The sequence below is a fragment of the Excalfactoria chinensis genome, chromosome 1 (genome assembly GCF_039878825.1).
Source record: "Excalfactoria chinensis isolate bCotChi1 chromosome 1, bCotChi1.hap2, whole genome shotgun sequence".
Classification (NCBI taxonomy): Eukaryota; Metazoa; Chordata; class Aves; order Galliformes; family Phasianidae; genus Excalfactoria; species Excalfactoria chinensis.
In genome coordinates, this window is record NC_092825.1 from 129,976,185 (window position 1) to 129,995,433 (window position 19,249).

At 44.1% G+C, this 19,249-nt stretch overlaps 1 protein-coding gene across 1 annotated transcript; it reads left to right on the forward strand.

Annotated features, from left to right (window-relative positions):
- The first annotated feature begins 412 nt into the window (after positions 1–412).
- Positions 413–17,676, forward strand: ADPRHL1 (ADP-ribosylhydrolase like 1). Its single transcript, XM_072356359.1, has 7 exons — positions 413–626; positions 3,517–3,681; positions 7,208–7,333; positions 9,472–9,612; positions 12,693–12,820; positions 15,802–15,934; positions 17,519–17,676. Exons 1-7 carry the CDS (start codon positions 413–415, stop codon positions 17,674–17,676), a joined length of 1,065 nt encoding a protein of 354 aa, XP_072212460.1.
- The last annotated feature ends 1,573 nt before the right edge of the window (positions 17,677–19,249 follow it).

Genomic DNA, 19,249 nt, shown 5'->3' on the forward strand with positions numbered 1-19,249 from the left:
TACGGGAAAACGTATTAATTTGCAAGTTATTAAGTAAATAAACACCCTCGTGAAGCCATCTGCTTTTCTGGGTGTAGAGTTACTTGCACCGGGTAGGGCTCAGCATTTCCTGGCTTGCTTTGTGCAGTGTGGCAGAAATGTTGTTTTTGCACTTCGCTTTGTGGGCGCGCTCCCGCAGTTTCATTGAACAAAGCCTTTGCAAAGTCCTCAGCTTATGAAATATTTCCTCTCCATTGGGTCCCGGACAGGAGATGGCATCTGCAGAGCCAGAAAAGGAAGCTGTTGCCTTATAGAGAGCACTCGTGGGGTGACACAATGGCTGATATAAAGTGTCAGAGGAGCTGAGCCGGAGGCAAAGGAACAAAGGAAGATCCAGATCCGGTGGCTGTGGAAAGCGAGAAGTATCTCCGGGATGGATAAATTTAAGGCTGCGCTTGTACTGGCTGGGGTAGGGGATGCTCTTGGTTACAGAAATTTCTCCCGACAGGACAATGCTTTAGGTGCAAAAATCCAGCAGGAGCTGAAGGAAATCGGAGGGCTGGAGAACCTGGTGCTCTCCCCAGATAAATGGCCAGTAAGTGACAACACGCTCATGCACATGGCTACAGCAGAGGCTGTCATCACAGGTAGGTAAGATGGACTCAGAACTGCAGTCTGGAATGAAACAAAGCTGTAGAGTTGCTGCTTTTTCTTAGAATAAGCCCAAGTCAGGAAAAAGTGTGTCAGAAATGCTGTTGATGGGAATGAGGCTGTGTTTTAGCTCATCTCTTCCATGAGCGTGGTCCTGTGGCCACCGCTCCAGCTGAGGAGCTGGGATTTCTCATGTGTGGAGGGGCTCTCTCTGTGCTTCTCCTCATTTTATAAAGCTGGCTAAAGCTTAACGACCTGAAATGCTGCAGGTGAAGAGCAACAAAACAACTGTTAAGTAGATGATCTGTACGCTATATAGACTAGGGAACAGTACAGCCACTAGAAAGAAACCTGCCTGAAATTCTGCCATAAAAGATCAGGGCTTTCATGAGTGCATTTCTAACATGTTTGTGCTCCATGCTACAGGCGGGGGTGGAGTACCCTTGGTATCTTGTCCTGGCTAAAATGAATGGCAGCAGAGGAGCAAGCTGCTTTGTAGGGAGAGCTCTGCACCTTTAATCCGAACAATATTCTAAAATATGATGATAATAATGGGGCAAGTTATTAGTATGTCTTCTAAAAGCACAGCAGCTTGAGAGAAAACCTTTCTTTCAGGAGGTGGTACTGTTTGTCAGGCTAAGTGATATTATTATCAACACCCTACCCACTGAACTAAGGCTTTCTGAGACCATCTGGGTTGTCACCAGAAATCCATTAGAAGACAACCGGCTTTCCACAACGTTTTGTCTCCTTCTAATGAGGCAGACTTTTAGCACAGATTTCATTTAACACATGTAGCACTGGATAACTAATAGCAGCAGAACCCAACAGCTAAGCTGGGTATTGTTACAGTCAATGAATGTGCTTCTGCTTCGTTGCTTTATCTCTGTTTGCTTCTAACGTGCTCTAAATTTAGCGTGCAGAGATCAGTTGAAGAGTGTGGCAGACGCTTCATGCCTGGCTGTTGGCTGGCCAATGGTTTAAGGGGTAGCTAATACACTAAAGATAAGGGCAAGATGTCAGCCTATCAAGAACAAAGATGACTAACATATTTCTGAATATAGGCTATGATTAAATACGTGTCGTATGTTTTCTGCTTGTTGAACTGTCCAAAACCATAACTTCTGAGCAGTCGAGCCGGTTGGACTATGAGTATAGTAATAAATCTTGCAGGCAGCAGGAGTGCTGCCCTCTTTGAAGAAAGGTCTCACTAATTTTCATCACCTATGCTTATCTCGTGCTCTTATTTCTTTGTCCTGATCAGATGAGCTTTCAAATAGATGTTGCCGTGGGCTGGTGAGAAAACAACAAGCAGGAGAAGGGAATTTTAGTGCAAAATCTTCATTTCAGGGCAACGTTCATAAACAGGGGAAAGCAATTCATTTCCTCTGCTTCCCAGAAGGGAGGCAGGGCTGCTTGTCCTGCAGGCATCTTCTTGCAGAGGGGATGCAGCAATCTGCAGGGCTGGTCAGGCTCACCACCCTTGGGAGAAGAAGGGCCCATCCAACCTAGCCTTGAATGTCTTTGGGGATGGGGCACCCACAGCTCCTCTGGGCAGCTGTGCCGGTGCTTTGCTGCTCTCTGAATAAAGCATTTTCTCCCAACATCCAACCTAAATCTCCCCTTTTAGTTTAAAGCCATTGAGTGTTCCCACTTAAAGAAAGAGCCTGTCCCATTGGCCTGCTTGCTGAGGCCCAATGTCTAGGCCCCACGGTGGGCTCAGGACCCCGGCTATGGGGACAGGGCTCTTGCAGGAGGTGCAGGGTGGTAAATCCTGCTCTTGGCTCACAACCTCATAAGCTGACATCTGATTCCTAAATCTGGAAAGAGTTGGCAGTTTGAAAGCATCCTGTTCCTCCAGAACTGTATGTGAGACGGCCAGTGTAATTGATAGGGCTTTTTTCTTATAAAAGGAAGGGAAATTCCATTTTACTCTTGCATCTTTTTTATTTGTCTGCCTGCAGAAATGTTACTTCAGAGATTCTGTGGCTGACGGGGTTCAGAATTCATTCCCAAATTTAAGTGCTTCTGTAGATCTCAAGAAATCACCAATATTTGATGAAATGAAGACGCTTCTTGAACTTCCCCTGGTGTCATTTCACAGAATCACAGAATGGGCCAGGTTGGAAGGGACCTCAAGGATCATGAATTTCTAGCCGTCTCCCACCACAGGCAGGGCCACCAACCTCCCCATTTAATACTAGACCAGGCTGCACAGGGCCCCATCCAACCTGGCCTTGAACACCTCCAGGGACAAGGCACTTTGATATGGGGGATCGTTTGATCCGTAGTCAAACCACATGTCAGAGTGCTCATTGAGTATACAGAAAACTTACAGCTGGCTGGCAGCCTCCTTTGTTCCCACTGGCTTTGAACTTGTAGGATTCAGTGAAGGCTCTTTCCTTAATGCAAACCAGGGCATGACCAGCACAAAGCAGCACTTAGACTGAAGAAACAGTGTAGGTTCAGAGATTCCTTGGGCAATACTTCATGGCTGTGGATGAGCACAGAGGTGGGCCAAGCTGGGTGCAGTGGGCACCAAAGCAGTGGGTACATGCAGCGGGGCCTGGGCATCACTGCACACCTGGGGTGAGAGAAAGCCCCTCAGCAGCTGCTGCAGGGAGCAGAACCCCTCAGTCTGTTCAGTTCTAGGAATGAAAAGTGAAAAGTGGGAAAAGGTAAAAACAGAGAGACAGGAGTGTTTTCTCTCCAGCCTGCTCTCATAGTTTGCAAAATTGTTCATAGTAGCACCAGCACTGTGCCATCATATACTAAAAACAGCAATAGGAACATCTATTAACTGCATCACTAGCCTTCTGTGTTTGCTGTCGGCACTCTCCTGCTATTCTACATTCATGTGACAGCCTTCGCTTCTGTTCTGAGCAGATTACTGGTGTTTGGAGGACCTGTACCGCGAGCTGGTGAAGCGCTACGTGGATGCTGTGGACAAGCTCTCAGGGAGGCGGCCAGACCCTGCAACCATCGAGGGCTGCCGGGAGCTGAAGCCAGATAACTACCTTCTGGCATGGCACACTCCATTCAACGAAAAGGGTATCGTACTGCTTTACATTCACAGACACTGGCTTGGGTAACACCCACCTTCTAGATTTGGGGTTACGAGGAAATTGCTTTGTTTTCCTCCCTGATGTCAGAAGTTACTACCCCTGAAACATTTCCATGCTTGCCTGGGGATGGCAAGAGGTCTGCCAGGAATTCCTGCTCTAGGGCACCGTGTCCTCTCGTAAACGCACCCTTCCCCATTTAATATCTATTTAAAGAGACTTTGTCCTTGGCTCTGTGCCTCTGGGTCCAGGTCTTTGTCCTTGAGTTTAATGGTTATTTTAAGAAATATTTTCTGCCTTTTATTTATTTATTTTTTAATCATTTAAATGTTTGCAGACACACATCTTTTCAGTCATACACTACTTTTCTTCAGGAGGATGCAATGCCAGGAACTACAGCTGTTTAACTGATAATCCCAAATATTCCCTTCCCAAGGCCATTACTTTCTCTTTGCAATCACTTCATCTTATGATTAATAGAATTTCTACTACCAGCTAATTAGCACACATGAAGCTGTGTACACTCATAGACCTGAGCAGTGCCACTAATGACTGCAGCGGCCATGGCTGCCCATACAGGCATTGCACCATGTCAGTGTGACGCAGTACTGCTGTGGCATGTACAGACGCTGCTCAACAGCATTGTATGTTGATGTAACACTGCGATAGAAACATGGTGGCACCATGCCACAGCTATTTCTGGATCTTTGCAGCCAGTTTTATTTGATGCAAAACAAAAGGACTCTCACCCAGCCCCTGCCACTACCATAGCGACTAGGTGGGGAAGGATCCCCTCTGCTTTACCCTGCCCACCAGCCATACGCTGGGCTGATCTGAGACAGTGCCCCTTTGGCGGTCATCCGAATGTCTAAAATGAATTCCTTCAGATCCAGCAGCTATAACACACTGTCTCCATCTGGTCCCACAAATATTACTCTGAACATCTCACACATGATTTACTTTCACACTGACTTTCCACAAACTTCCACTTGAGATGAGAAAAATCTATGTTGCTCAATGGCAGGTGATACCTTGAATGATCCGCTACCAAAGTGCTCTTTTCTGGTGGCCATTTTATGCCATCCCTCTTCTTGCAAATTTCACGTGCTAGAATTCATGGAACAGTCAAACTGGAGCTTAGATAATTTCAAACTGCTCATGTAAAGTTCTTCTGCTCAGCTTTGTGTGTGTATAGCCAGCACGTCAACTTCTTACATTAAACTGCCCTATGTGTCTCTTGGCCACCTACCGCCACATTCATTGGCGCGTTCACTGGTACTCAAATTATGTTAAAGGGTGATGAGATTCCTATGACCATCAAGAGCTGCCCAAGTCTGTCCAACAGCTTCTGTTTAAGCTTCTGTATGAGCTCTTAGCTTATATCCTGCATCCAGATCACTTATAGAAACGGTGAAGATAACTGCCTTTAAAGTGGAGCCCTTACACTGTGATTTTTTAATGAAGAATTTGTTCTTGCAAGCAGAAGATACATTCTCCCAGTTAATCTGACTGGTACTCTAGAAGACAAGATTACTTTCCTTCTTCTTTGCTGTGGTGTCTATGTGACTTGTGGAACAGATAGGCATTTCTATCTGTAGCCAGGCACTGCCCTTGCAGCATACTTATGAAGCAATGTGTCATTTGCAAGACAAGTGTCCATTGAGAGGAGTGGCCAAAGATGTCCTAGAGAGGATCTTCTTTACTGTTATCAGGATGGCTTGTAAGAGATGAAGTAGAAAGCTCTGAAGCCTGCAGAGAATAAATCAGTATTTGTCAAAGTCCTTCCATACCACATTTGTTTGATATTTGACCATTTAGGCTGCCCTTGGTGGTAAATCAAGGTTAAAGAGACGGAAGTTACTGTGCACAAAATGTACTTGTTGGACTCTCGGGAGGAAGGGAAGAAACATCTTCATCTAACCTTGTCAGATCACTTAACCTAGGTGCCCACTCAGGAGAGTTGCTTCCTGAGGAGAAAACAAGCAACCATCTAGAGAATAATTCAGATCCTGGTTGGTCTGTGTTACATCTGGAGATGCCAGTGGGTGTCCTGAGTTAATGGTTTAGTTTGGATTGGGCAGTTAACTTTGCATCCCTTTACTATCATTCACACTTTGATTATGCTCATGATCTTAGAGCACACAAGCAGCAGTTGTTTGGGTTGAGAATGAAAAGAAAGCAGTGCTGTAGGAGAGCCAAAATGAGTGCAGCTCAGTAAGCAGCTGAGGGCTCCTCTGAAGCCAGTTGTCCAAAGCACTGGCCTTTGCTCCTTGGCATCGGCTGCATCACTGTGGATTGCTTCTCTTGTGCCATCATACTTGCTAACAGAGACAATATGTTTCCTTGCTACCTGTGTGGGAAAAAGCAGGAAGGACGTGCTCCAAATGTAGGTCCCACACATGCTAAAATTAGGTGTCATAAATATTTCCCCTTATCTACCAGGGGCCAAGCAGGGAAACACTAATTGCTCTCCACAATACCCAAGGTTCTGGGAAGTGTGAGTGAGTGAAGGCAGTGCTGAAAACATGCTAAGTACTTTGAAAAATCGAACCCTATCCATCTTGGAATGAGTGCCTGCAATGAGTAAATGCTTTTTTGGGCACTGGTCACCAGCTATAAAGAGGAGATAATCACCTCACTGGTATCTTGTGAAGATAAGCTCATTAAAACTTCAGTGGGATCCTGATATGGCTGTGATAAGTACTGGAGAGAAAATCATCAGTAAATTTAGCTCTGCATTCAGTAAACTGTTTAAAAGACGAACACCTGGAATCATATACTCAGCACTGAGGATTAAAAGAAAGAGCAGATTATCAACACATAAACTCTGCACTGCATGAGGCAGAAATTCCCAACCAAAAGCTCAGTAAAATCAGGCAGTGCCATGATGAGAACGTGTAAAATCACTGAATTCTATCTTTTGTTTTCCTGACACGCTATTTTATCAAGAAATAGAAGCTACTTTGTGAGCTACCTGTGGGGCTCTCAAGAAGGAACCAGGTAATAGAAGTGTAAGATTAGCTGTAACAGTCATATAAAGAGTTTTAGTAACGTACTCTCAGCATGATAACTACTTAAATAAGGGCATAGTAAAAGTGTACCTGTTTGGCAGAGTGCTGTTTCCATTGCTGGCATTGGAGCAAGAGGTGTCAGCCAAGGATTAGTGAGAGTGACATGAGAGTTTGAATCAAACACTGCTAACAGGAGAGCACGCTGCTCTTTGATACCCGCTATGCTCTTTGTAGCATTCAAGAATACTGGAGTATACGGGCAGAATATACTGGAATCTACTAGTATTAGAATAAATTGGACAAATTAGATGCACAAAACTTTCAAAACAGTCAAACTTGTTCCTTCCCAAATCTGTAACTTTGCTTTGCATGCTGTTTTCCTGCTTCCTGGAGAGCTCCCACTTAGGCGCTGAATTAATAGAATGTGCTTCTTTCTGATCGTATCAACATATTTATGCATCAACAATCTCTTTTCAAGTGCTTAGCACTGTTGTTTTACTTTAGGTTCTGGTTTTGGAGCATCTACCAAAGCGATGTGCTTAGGGATGCGTTACTGGAAGCCAGAGAGGCTGGAGTCACTTATTGAAGTGAGCATTGAGTGTGGACGAATGACTCACAACCACCCTACAGGTAATATCTGCAGGTGTATTTTTAATGTGATGTGCCCACAGCTGCTTTTCACTTCTGAGAGGACTAACACAGCTCCTTCACTTGGTGAAGCAGCTTTTGGTTTGCAGACTCCAAGGCCTTAGTTTGAATTTTGCTCAGGCAGTATATGTACATTTATGTATACAAGATTGTTTACAGGTTCGTGTATTATACAAACAGCAATCTCAAGCATAGGAGTGCTCCTTCCTATAACCCCAATAACAAAACACGCTGTCTCATCCAAAGCACATTCATGCCACTTGCCCTGATCTATACTCAGGATCTGTGTACATCTGGATGACTCACTGTTGCAGGGTGAGCTTACGGTTCAGAGGATAATAACATTTTTCTATTGACTGGTCTTGTCACATCTGATCACTGCAGGTAAGGGTAAAAAGCCAACAAATTCCAACTCCATACATTTAGGACACAATCTGAATTATTATCTAAACAAAACATAAATAATTAGATTTAATGTTGCTCTGAATATCCAAGACTGTCAATCTGATAGTTTCATGCTGCTTAAACATGTATTCATTCAGTCTGCTTTAAAGAGCAATAAATAAAATTATAATGAAGAGTGACAAGTTCAACATGTTCAGTGCTCTAAAGCAGTCAGAAAAACCATCAGGATGGCATAAATTTAAAGGAAAAGTATTGAAAGCAAAGTAGAGAATATTTTTGAGGCAACACGCAACATCTATGGCTCATTAGCAACAAGTCTGCTTGTAGGTCTGGGCATCCCACTTCTAAAAAGGACTTCACTTGAGCCAGGAAATGGCAGCAAGGAGTATCAAATGCCTTCTGCACGAGGAGAAATTAAGTCCAGAAGGATTTTTCTGCTGGAAAGGAGACAAGTGGCACAGTGGGGGGCAGTGAGAAGAGGGGACGAAAGGGCATGATGAACATCACTAACATCCTAAAAGGTACCACGGAAAGTTTAGCTGTGAGTCTCTTAAGTCAGAGACTGAAAAAAACCCAACTGAGATGTCTAGATGTGACTTTGGCCTGACCTGGTATTGAAGGTTTTATGGTAGACAGAAGCAGTAACATCTGCTCTGGAGCTGTAACCTCCTAAAATAATTTATGTATGCCTTTTAAAGAACACACTGATTTCGTGAATATCTCTGTGCATGAGAAAATGCTTTCTGAACCATGCACCCAGTGAAGCACACTCAACAATACTCTGCTCACCCAATGCTTGCCTGACTGATAGATTTGTTTTGTTAACCTTCTTTTGCCCATTGCTCTGGGTTGGTTTTGTTGCATTTGACAAAATGGCAAGATCACAAGTAAATATGAGAAACAAGCTTGTCTGTTTCTGACATCATAGAAGATGTAAGTGCCCATTAATAGAAAATTCTCTCCAAGTAATTTTTGTACCCAAAGAGGAATACCTACAAGGACATGCAGACAGCATCTTACTCAGACAACTGCTTCTTCAAGACAGATATAGCCCAAAGAAAATAATGGATCTAACTAGATAAAATGGACTTGTCCCCCTAGAGTAAAATAAGCCAGAAATAGTGTGAGGTTCACTGAGCTGAATGACTCCATATGCAAGGTGACATAACTTTTAAGTGAGCACTCTTGTGCAAGACCCTTATTCCATGTGACTTCAATTAGATCTTCAGTATCAAATCATCATAATCATAGAATCGCAGGATGGCCTGGGTTGAAAAGGACCACAATGATCATCTGGTTCCAACCCCCTGCTATGTGCAGGGGCACCAACCACCAGACCAGGCTGCCCAGAGCCACATCCAGCCTGGCCTTGAATGCCTCTAGGGATGGGGCATCCACAACATCCTTGGGCAACCTGTTCCAGTGCGTCACCACCCTCTTAGTGGATGATGTTTATTTTTGAGCCCTAACTCAATTTCTGTCAAGTTACACCAGTGAGAACAGAATTTCCCTTCTGAACAAAGTAAGTCATAAACCACCGGGAACCATGTGTTAGCCAAGAATCTCCACATGCCAAGAGCCAGCCAGTAAACAGACAGTGGTAGGGTATGTACATTTGTTAATCTCCCAACATCCTACTAATGATTTTACTAGGGACATGACAAGGACAGCACATGCACAGATCACATGGTAATAATTATATCTATTATTTTCAGGCTTTCTAGGCTCTCTATGCACAGCTCTCTTTGTGGCGTATGCAATACAAGGGAAGCCCCTGGTGCAGTGGGGAAGAGAAATGATGAAGGTTGTGCCAATGGCGGAGGAATACTGCAAGAAGACCATTCGTCACATGGCAGGTAATGTCTGAAAGATTCCAAAGAAATGCCCAGTTTCACCTTGCTGCTCTCCCCTCACCTTGTGACCCTTCAAACTGTCATCCTGCTTAGTCTGCTCAGACTATAAGCTTTCTTACAGGCGGTGCCTTCCTCTTGTACCATCTGTTAGGTGCCCAATATATTGGTGGCAAAAAAATGCAAAGAAAATAGCACACTGTACAATTTTATCTATAGGAAGTATTCAAAGATTGCTGAGAGAGAAAGAACGAAGACATTAATTAGCGGGTTGTTAGGCAAACACATTGCTGAAATATAAATTACTCAGCTCTTTCCATCCATTGACATAGTCCAACGGATGTGTTTAAGAGCCGTTTGGATGCGGTGCTCAGAGATACGATTTAGCAGAGGGTTGTTAGAGTTAGGGTACTGTGGTTGGGCTGTGGTTGGACTTGATGATCTTTGAGGTCTTTTCCAACCTGGGTATTTCTATGATTCTATGATTCTATGATCTTCCATGAGAAAATCCACTGCCTTTTTACTCATTTTGCCAGGAGAAGTTCACTTGCAGGCACCTCTTGACAAAGCGTTAGTTTTTGACCACAGATGCAGATTTGACTTGCAGCAGTTCTGAACAAACATTTAAAGCACAACGCCTTGTATCTTTGTTTAAAACAAGTGAGCAGACCACAACTGCCAAACTTGATATTGCTACATCACTGATGTATGTGGTCTTCAGGACAGAGGTACTTTAGTTCCTTCTTACCTGGGAGTGATGCATTTGCAACACAGAGACCTGCCGTGGGCAGACAAGTATAATTACCTTAAAACACTGAGGAAAGAGATTATCCTGTTAATCTCAAGGGACAACCGTTGAGAAAGACTGTATTCTATGGAAAAGAAATTACTCAAGAGCACTCAGAAATGAAGATTTACCCAGGAAAGAGAATTGCTGCTTTAAAACCTGAACGAAGCAGGGAGCCTCCCTGAAAAACACAGTGTTTTTACTCGCGTCTCATTGCACACTAAGATTTTTTTAGACCAGACCTATGAGCAGCAGGTGCAGGATTAGTGTGAGATCCTCTCTGAATGACTTTCCAGCAGGTTCCTGTCACTCCACCAGAGCAGGACCCCTCTGCATGGAGGTATGTGTGTTGGACTCCTGAGGCATGCTGTGCGGGCAATGTCCGTATTGTTGAGCTTCGTCCTATTTTGGTAGCAAGATAAGTCTTCTGCATTAAAGATAAGCTCCTTGCCTGGTGAGATTCACTGCAAAGATATCCTGCCAAGCAGAGTCCTCCTGTTTCAGAAAACACTTCTTGGCTGCTTTACCCCCCCTTGGATAACAAACATGATGTTCAGACATGGAGGGATGGATTCAACACCCCTCTCTGTTACTCAGTTACATTTACTCTCCAGGCAGCCCATGGGTCCACATGTAGCTTCCATCTGGGCACAAGGAATGAGGCAGAGCCTCAGTGTGGCTGGTGGATGGGGTACCTGACCATGCTACTGGCTGTCCAAGCAATCAGAATCTTTCCTTTCCCCCTTTGCTTCTGAGCCTGTGCACTGGAACAATCACTCTTCCTTGCTTATTGAGAAAATAGAATATAGTAATCTATGACGTTTTGATGTTTTATGTACATGGGGGAGAAAGGAAAGTGGAAAATGTCTGCTTTAAAATGCGACACAACCTGTCAGCTCATTTGTGTATTTAAAAGCAATTTTGGAACCAACTAGTGGGATGGGTTTTGGTAGTTTTCTTCAACCAATATGGTTTATCTTCATGAGATATATTTTTTCCCTTGAAATATTCTCTGGCCTAGTGGCTCCATGTTTTTTCATTCTTCTGAATGTTTATTAGAATTCTGACAGCTAGTTTCCTTGTAATTGGGCAAAACAGGCACAGGCAGATCTACATTCCCATATGTATGGGGCCATGTGGTTGGAGGTTCAGCCCAGCGTGGGGCTGCTGATCTACTACCTCTTGAAGGTATTGGATCATACAAGGCAGCCTGGTTTTGTTTACATGGCGTTTAACTGCTTTAAAGACCTAAAATGGCTTAGAGAAAAACTTGTACTGCTTTTTAGGAAAAGAAGAAAAATCATAGAATCACTGCATGGTTTGGGTTGGAAGGGACCTCACAGCCCACCCAGCCCCAACCCCTGCTGTGGACACGGATGCCCCCCACCAGCTCAGCTGCCCAGGGCCCCATACAACCTGGCCTTGAACGCCTCCAGGGATGGGGCACCACAGCTTCTCTGAGTAGCTGTGCCAGTGCCTCACCACGCTCTGAGTGAAGATTTTTTTCCTCATATCTATCCAAAATCAGTTTAATTTCTGTTTGAAAAACTGGCACCGCTTGTCTTGTCACTAGATGACCATGTAAAAGATTTCTGTTTTTCTTAGGCCCTTTTAAAATCAGGTCTCCCTGGAGCCTTCTCCAGGCTGAACAGCCCCAACTCACAGCCTTTCTTGGTAGGTTACATCCTTCAGAAAACTGATTTGATTGTGCATATGCTCCTCAGTTATTTTCAGTACTAAGTGACCAAAAAGGCCAGAACCAGGGAAAAAGCAGCAAGAATTGGTCACATTTTAATCTACACACAAATAGTCCCACACCAAATTGCCAGTTTGCCTTGGCACACTTAGTTGCCTTGTCCATCTCATTTGTAACTCCTAGCTCCCTTTTCGCTCAGGCATAAATTCTGCAGAGGTGCACATGTGTATTCAGTGTCACTTTTCAAGCCTTTATAAATGGTTGATCATTGCATTGAAGACACACTGAATTTAGTAAGAGTATTCACATGCACCAGGTTAAAAGTTAGTAGCGATATCCTTCCTGAAGTTACATTAAAAAGGAGAAAGACCTACGGATATTACAGTTGGCTTTTTGTATGGGTATGTGTGTTATTTATTCTGTTTTACTACCTTTAATAAGGATTATAATATACCCAAATAGAAATTTTGGTCTTTCCCCTCTGCCCTTTCCTGAAAAATCACAGTCATGGACAGAAATCTTGTAGGCAATGTATGAATAAAAAACTGAGGTGGGAAGTGTTGGTATTTCAGGAAAGAAATCATTAATTTCTTTTGCATTCAGAATATCAGGAGCACTGGTTTTACTTCGAGGCCAAGTGGCAATTTTACTTGGAGGAGAGAGAAATCAATGAGGAGAACCAGAACAAAGCCGTCTTTCCAGACAACTATGATGCTGAAGAGAGAGAAAAGGTAACTGTGACTTCAGATAGCACCCAGAAAGGCTCTACCATGAGTGAGGTATTTTCAGTGGGACACACCAATACTAGACAAAGTGTAAAGAGCTCCCATCCTTGGTGTGGGTACGTGTTAATGGAAGAAGCAGCTACAGTCAACCCTGAGGTGCTAACGGTTCCTACAATGGGAGAGGAAGTCCTAATATCAGGTGTGGTGATGCTCAGCACAGGTATAAGGCTTATAAGTGAACCCCTGTCAGCCACAGCTATTTGAGGTGGAAAAGACAGCTAACCAGCTGGAGGCTCTTCTTGAAGACCAATGGAGCTGTGCCCACAGAAATGCCTCCTAATGGAGCTGGGTTAATAGAGCTAAGGTCCTTTGAACAGAATGCAGCCCTCCTAAGCACTGATCTGCAAATACCAGCAGTGCTTCAGCTAGTTTTAGATGTCTCAAGAGGGTTTTTACCATGTTTTATGTGGTACTGTTTTACAGTAACTGTGAACTTTCTTTTGCCTCATTAATACAGGTTATAACTTCTTAACTCGAGATAAATAATGACTCCTCTTCCCTGGTGTTTACAGCTCTCTGATACTTGCTGGCACCTCTCAATGTTCTCCACTTAGCAGCTAAGAACTAAGTATGTGGTTCTTGTCACCCTTCCCCATAAATCAATCCCTTTTTCCAGAGTATTAAAACACTGCTCTATTCTGAGAAGACACTTCGTATATATTTAGATGTTCCTTTCTGCAGTGAAAAGTGCCAGTGGAAGCTAGATTGACTCTGGGTAGTAAAAAAATTGCTTTAAATACAATTACTAAGTCTTCCAGTTTTATTTTATCAATTCAGTCCTACAAACGTAGTAGTTTTTTGTTCCTTCTAGTTCTGATGGAGTTTTTGCAGAGTTTTATGAGAGATTAAACTGATCAGTATTTCTCCTTGATCATTTTCAAGAGCATTTGATTGCTAAACACTAAAGATCACATTCTGTATAGACAGGTACGGATTAAATTTGGAGATAACTAGAAATATAGGGGGAAAAAAGCCAGATTATTTCTGTGTACATATGAGATGGGTAATCAGATGTTAGTAGGAGGTGGCTGTAATGACCAGCTACAGGGGTTGTAGCAAGGAGAGGATGTGGGAATTGCCTCTAGGGCTTGGCAGGAGCCCAGTTCTCTCAGCATGAGGGACAGCATGATTACACCTGCACCCATCCACTCCCCAATGCTGGTCTTCACTTGCCCTTACCCAGGGAAGATGGGCTGTGGCCAAAGCACAGAGCTGCACCACCAGGATGCAAGGTTCTGCCCCCTTGAAAAGCTTGAGAAACTCTGCTTTGGAGCAGATCAATCCCAAGGAGTGCTCTCCCTCAAGTAAGGAATTCCCAGCAAAGCGAGGTGACATCAGATGCGTGCAGAACATCAGCGATAGCGTGGGCTAAATGGAGCGAAACTTGAGAAGCTGGCTTGCTGGCCCAGAATAGCGCTTCCACAGTCAGTGTGCTTGCATTGGTAGTGCTGCACCTGTGGCCGTGCTGCTCCGCCAGAATGGAAACTGTAGGAATAAGGCTATAAAGTTCACTTGTGTCAGAGGGCAAAGTAAACAGCTGCTGTCTCTAGTCTGAAAAAAAATGGGAATGAAGTGAAGCTGGATTACCCAGCTCTGCCTTGTTTAATGTCTGTGTAGATAAACCATCACTAAGTATATGCTGGCTCAGGTGGAACTGAGTAGATATATGTGCTTATCTTCATACACATTGTAGAAGCCATGCTACAGGAAAACAGCTACAGCTAACTTACCATGATGCAACTAATGCTCCAGGAACTAAAGCTGCCCATTCCTGTTAAGGGGAAGTTATGATTTTAACATAAATTAATCGGAGCCATGAGTTCCTTTGGGGATTTTGGGCAGTTCTTTTCAACTGACTTCAAAAATTCTGCTGTCTTTGCAAACCTCACTGTGGTCTTCAATTTTTCCCCTTCTTTCCTCTCCTGAGGAAGAAACGCTTCTTGCGTTTACAGGTTTTCTTTTCATTGTTGTTCAGTGGAAGGTGAGAGAATGGCTCAGCAAGAAGAAGTCAGAGAAAGAGACCTGAATTAACACAGTCTGAAACTGAGTCCCTAAAGAAATGACCGAATCAGAGCTTCTTCAAAATCCACATAAAACATGGCAGATAGAAATATTTGCATACATGTGACAAGAGAGGTTGAGAATGTTTTCCAAAGGCAGAAGGAAGACTGATAATATAAACCCTCTTCAACCCTAGTTTTTAATGAATAAGGACTTCTAGGGTGTGAAATTTGAATCTGTCTTGATCTACTTCTTAGGCTTAGCAAGTGTCTGGCCTGCCAAGTTTCTCCACATCCTTCCTAGTGCCTTGTCCTCACTGTGGGCATGGGGGCTTCTGTCCCTAGATGCTGCTTCCAGAAGGGACCAGCCAGCAGGGAGACCAGGAGTGCGGCAGAACCTAGGAGGAAGTTTTTTGCTCAGTGTGTGGTGACGCACTGGAACAGGTTGCCCAAGGAGGCTGTGGATGCCCCATTCCTGGAGACATTCAAGGCCAGGCTGGATGTGGCTCTGGGCAGCCTGGTCTGGTGGTTGGTGACCCTGCACACAGCAGGGGGCTTGAAACTAGATGGTCACCGTGGTCCTTTTCAATCCAGGCCGTTCTGTGATTCTATGATTCTACTTCTGGAAAATTAAATATGAAAGAAGTCGTTTTGTACTCAGTTGTCAGTAGATGGTGCAGATACCCATTTATTGAATGCACCCATACAAAACTGTCAGCAGTTGGCAGGACACTTCCACACTTCCCCTCAGCAATGTTCTCACTGTGAAACAGGCCCAGAGAAGAAAAGCTCTAGAGCAGCAAATGCCTTCTTGTGTTCTAGTCATAGAACACAGGGACATGGCAGGCAAGTGAGATGCAGGGTGGTAACTGCAGTGCACATCCTTCTTTCCACTGATCCGCCCTGATGCCTCTATCTGTCCTGCAGACATACCGCAGATGGAGTTCTGAAGGTCGGGGTGGGAGAAGGGGCCATGATGCCCCAATGATTGCCTACGATGCCCTGCTGGGGTGCGGTGGGGACTGGACAGAGCTCTGCAACCGCTCCATGTTCCACGGAGGTGAGGGCGCTGCCGCGGCTCCCAGCTCCCTTTCCCCTTTGTGTTTTGTGATCTCCCACTCATGTATGGCTGCTGTTGATCACTCTGCTGTGCCACTGATTATTTCTACATCCCCTGATTTTACACCATCACAGAACCACAGGATGGCTAAGGTGAGCAGGGTGTATCTGACCCAAGCCCTCTCCGATAGGGCCACTCAGAGCAGAGTGCCCAGGCACATGGCCAGGCAGCTTCTGGAGATGTCCAAGGAAGAGATTCCACAGCCTCCCTGGACCATCAAAAATTCTTTCAGGAGCAGCTGTCGTGCAAGCTGTTTATAGTCCTTGTCAAATGTTACTTGTCCGAGTCCCATGGTTTTGCCAGAGTTGAATGAAAAGTAAATCTACTATAACTTAGTAAAGGGTTGGCATCTTCCCCTGCCAAAATACCAGCACCTTTGGCAAAGCCACATTTTAACTGCATATAGTGAAGTCAAGTAAGGGAGAAAAATGGTAAAGTGCCCAGTCAAGTGCCAGACAACTCCTACTGTCACCTGCATACTGCTGGGCCAGGGCAGATATGGGCAATGATCCCAGCACAAAAACACCTGTAACCACCTTTGCCCAGTCACAGCAGTGGAAGCTGACAGCCTCTCGTTGTAGAGGCCAGCCATCAAGAACCTGCAGGCACAGCAATAAGCTTTGTTGCTGCATAATGTGGTTGGATGGTTTAAATCATATTGAAGTGCTTTGCTGTGTTGTTAAGGTGCACTTTCCAATCCAGAGCATAGATGTCACCAACCACTGAAGGTGATGAAGCACTGGCACAGCTGCCCAAAGAAGCTGTGGTGCCCCATCCCTGGAGGCACACAGGGCCAGGTTGGATGGGGCTCTGGGCAGCTGAGCTGGTGGGGGGGGAGCCCTGTCCACAGCAGGGGTTGGGGCTGAGTGGGTGGGCTGTGAGGTCTGTTCCAACCCCAACAGTTCTATGATGATTCTGTGGTGTTTGCCGTGCGGCAGAAACTGCTGCAGTTATTCTTCCCTCCCTTTTTCTTAATAATGGCTGTTTGCTTGCAAGAGTTGTTGGGCTGCGGCAGGTTTTTCCCAGCCCAAATAAGCAGTCAATCTGTGCTGTCAGGGATGATCTTATCCATTCTACTGGCCATCCTCTGCATCTGACAACCTTATGAAGTTTCTTCCACTAGAACTAGGGGGGCACCAAGTACAAAGCGTGGGTGAAAACTTCAAAACAGACCAAAGGAGATGCTCCTTTCAAACACTGAGAAAGGATGCTGTGAATCCTAAAAGTCCACATACATTCTAAAAGTGATCAGATGAACCTGTGGGAAAAGGTACCGTGGGGGCCAGGAGATGGAGAGACCAGCTCTAACTCAGAAGCACACATCACAGAGGCATTGCTGTATGTGGGCTTGGTGTTACCTTCCTAGATATGGGAGAAGACACGGGGTCTTAAAAGCCTTTGGGACTAACACAGCTCAGTCGTCGTGTCCCTTCCATCAGTGGCTTTATACTTTTGCCCCTGTGCTGTAGTTGTGTACTTAAAGGTGACCCTAAGAGAAATTTGCATCTGTGCTTGAACCCGCAGGAGAAAGTGCAGCGACGGGATCTATCGCTGGCTGCCTCTATGGGCTGGTGTACGGCCTGAGCAAGGTTCCTAAGGGCATGTACCAGGATCTTGAGCAAAGAGAGAGGCTAGAGTACTTGGGCGAGAACCTTTACCGACTGTCCATGGAGGAAAAGTAAAACTGTCTCTGCCATTTTCTCTTTCTATAAAGACTATATCAAATCCTGTAGATAACTGTTCGACTTTAATGATAAAGGAATTAGCTGAGAGTTAGTCTGAAAGGATGTATGTAGGTTGTGTGCAAGTGAAGATAGCTGAATAATTGAAGAACAACTAGGTATTTACAGTGTTTGTGGGGTTTTTTTTTTACAGATGTAAGGATTTTTGAATAGAGATATTGCTGCTTAAGCCCGTGAGATAATCTCAAATGGAAAAAAATAAATAAAAACTTTCGACTGATTCCAGTCTAACTTGCTATAATGCCACTTTCTAAACAGCTGTGAGCAGTAATGACACACACAGAATTAATTCTGAGAACTAATGCTTTCTTGCAAAACTAATGGTACTGCCCCCTTATGGGGATATTCTCTGTATATTTGACAATCCTTTCACCACTGTTGTTGTACCACGTTCTCAAATCTAATGTGGCTGTGACACTTGTAAATCTACCATCTCACGGATTATCCTTTAATGAACCGCTGATCCTCGCATCAGCACAGTGGTGCAAGGTATTGTTACATTACAAGCTTCCAGAAAAGGAAAAGCCAACACTGAAAATACCCCAAGGGATAAGCAAATCATCTGTGTCCAAACTTTCTGAACCGTACTGTTGTCATTCTTTGGTCTTCAGAGCAAACCTTTTTTACCAACGCAACCGACTGAAATGATTGTAAATAAATTAACCTTACACTATTTCCTAAGCATCATAATCTATTTTTAGACTGAACAGATTATATGTTGCTGTATCAGTATCGGAATTTTTGGCTGAGGTCTTCAAGCAGTTGTAATAGGTCAACAGTCAGGCTGTGATACATTTCACAAGTCTGAGAAACAGAATCCCTGGAAATAAACCATTACAACTACTCTTTTTCTTTTTTTTCCCCCTTTTCCTTTTCTTTTCCTTTTTCTTTTCCTTTCTTTCTTTTTCCCCCCTCTCTATACCTCTCCCCTTTCCTTCCCTCTCCTTCCTTCTCCTTCCCTTTCTCCTTCTCCTTCCATCACTATTTTTTTTTCCTTTCTGTTTTTCCTTGTTTTCCTTTCTCTCTTCTTATTTCTCTTACCTTTTCATTTTCTCTTTGTCTTTCTTAATAAAACCATAAAACTGCTATTCATTTAAAAGCCACATGCAGCTGTAAACAGTAGGACTGGATGAAGGAGATCCTGATATTCCAGCAGCATGGGCACAAATCAGGAATCCTTAGTGAAATGCTGTGAAAGAATTAAGCACGGAATTAGCACCTGGTGTTTAACCTCACATTTTACCTCAGAAGCTCAGAAACTGAGGTCTGTGTAACCCTTTCTAATCTTCACAGTTAGTGATTAACTACACGGTGTTGGTTTCTCTTATCTTTCTCCAGCTGCTGAACTGTGTTTTAAAAAGGTAGCTAAAAATACATAAGTACTTTCCTATTCCTTTTTCCATGTAAGCAATTGCTGGGATTGTCACTGTGGCAGATACAGGAGCAGGTGGTCTGTGTTGTTATGAATAGCAGCATGCATGACAATATCCATGTGAAAAGGATTTCCTTACTA

Coding starts and splice junctions, on each gene's coding strand:
- ADPRHL1 (XM_072356359.1), top strand. CDS start 413: ATGGATAAATTTAAGGCTGCGCTTGTACTGGCTGGGGTAGGGGATGCT. Junction 627..3,516: donor AGCAGAGGCTGTCATCACAG/GTAGGTAAGATG, acceptor TGTTCTGAGCAG/ATTACTGGTGTTTGGAGGAC. Junction 3,682..7,207: donor CACTCCATTCAACGAAAAGG/GTATCGTACTGC, acceptor GTTTTACTTTAG/GTTCTGGTTTTGGAGCATCT.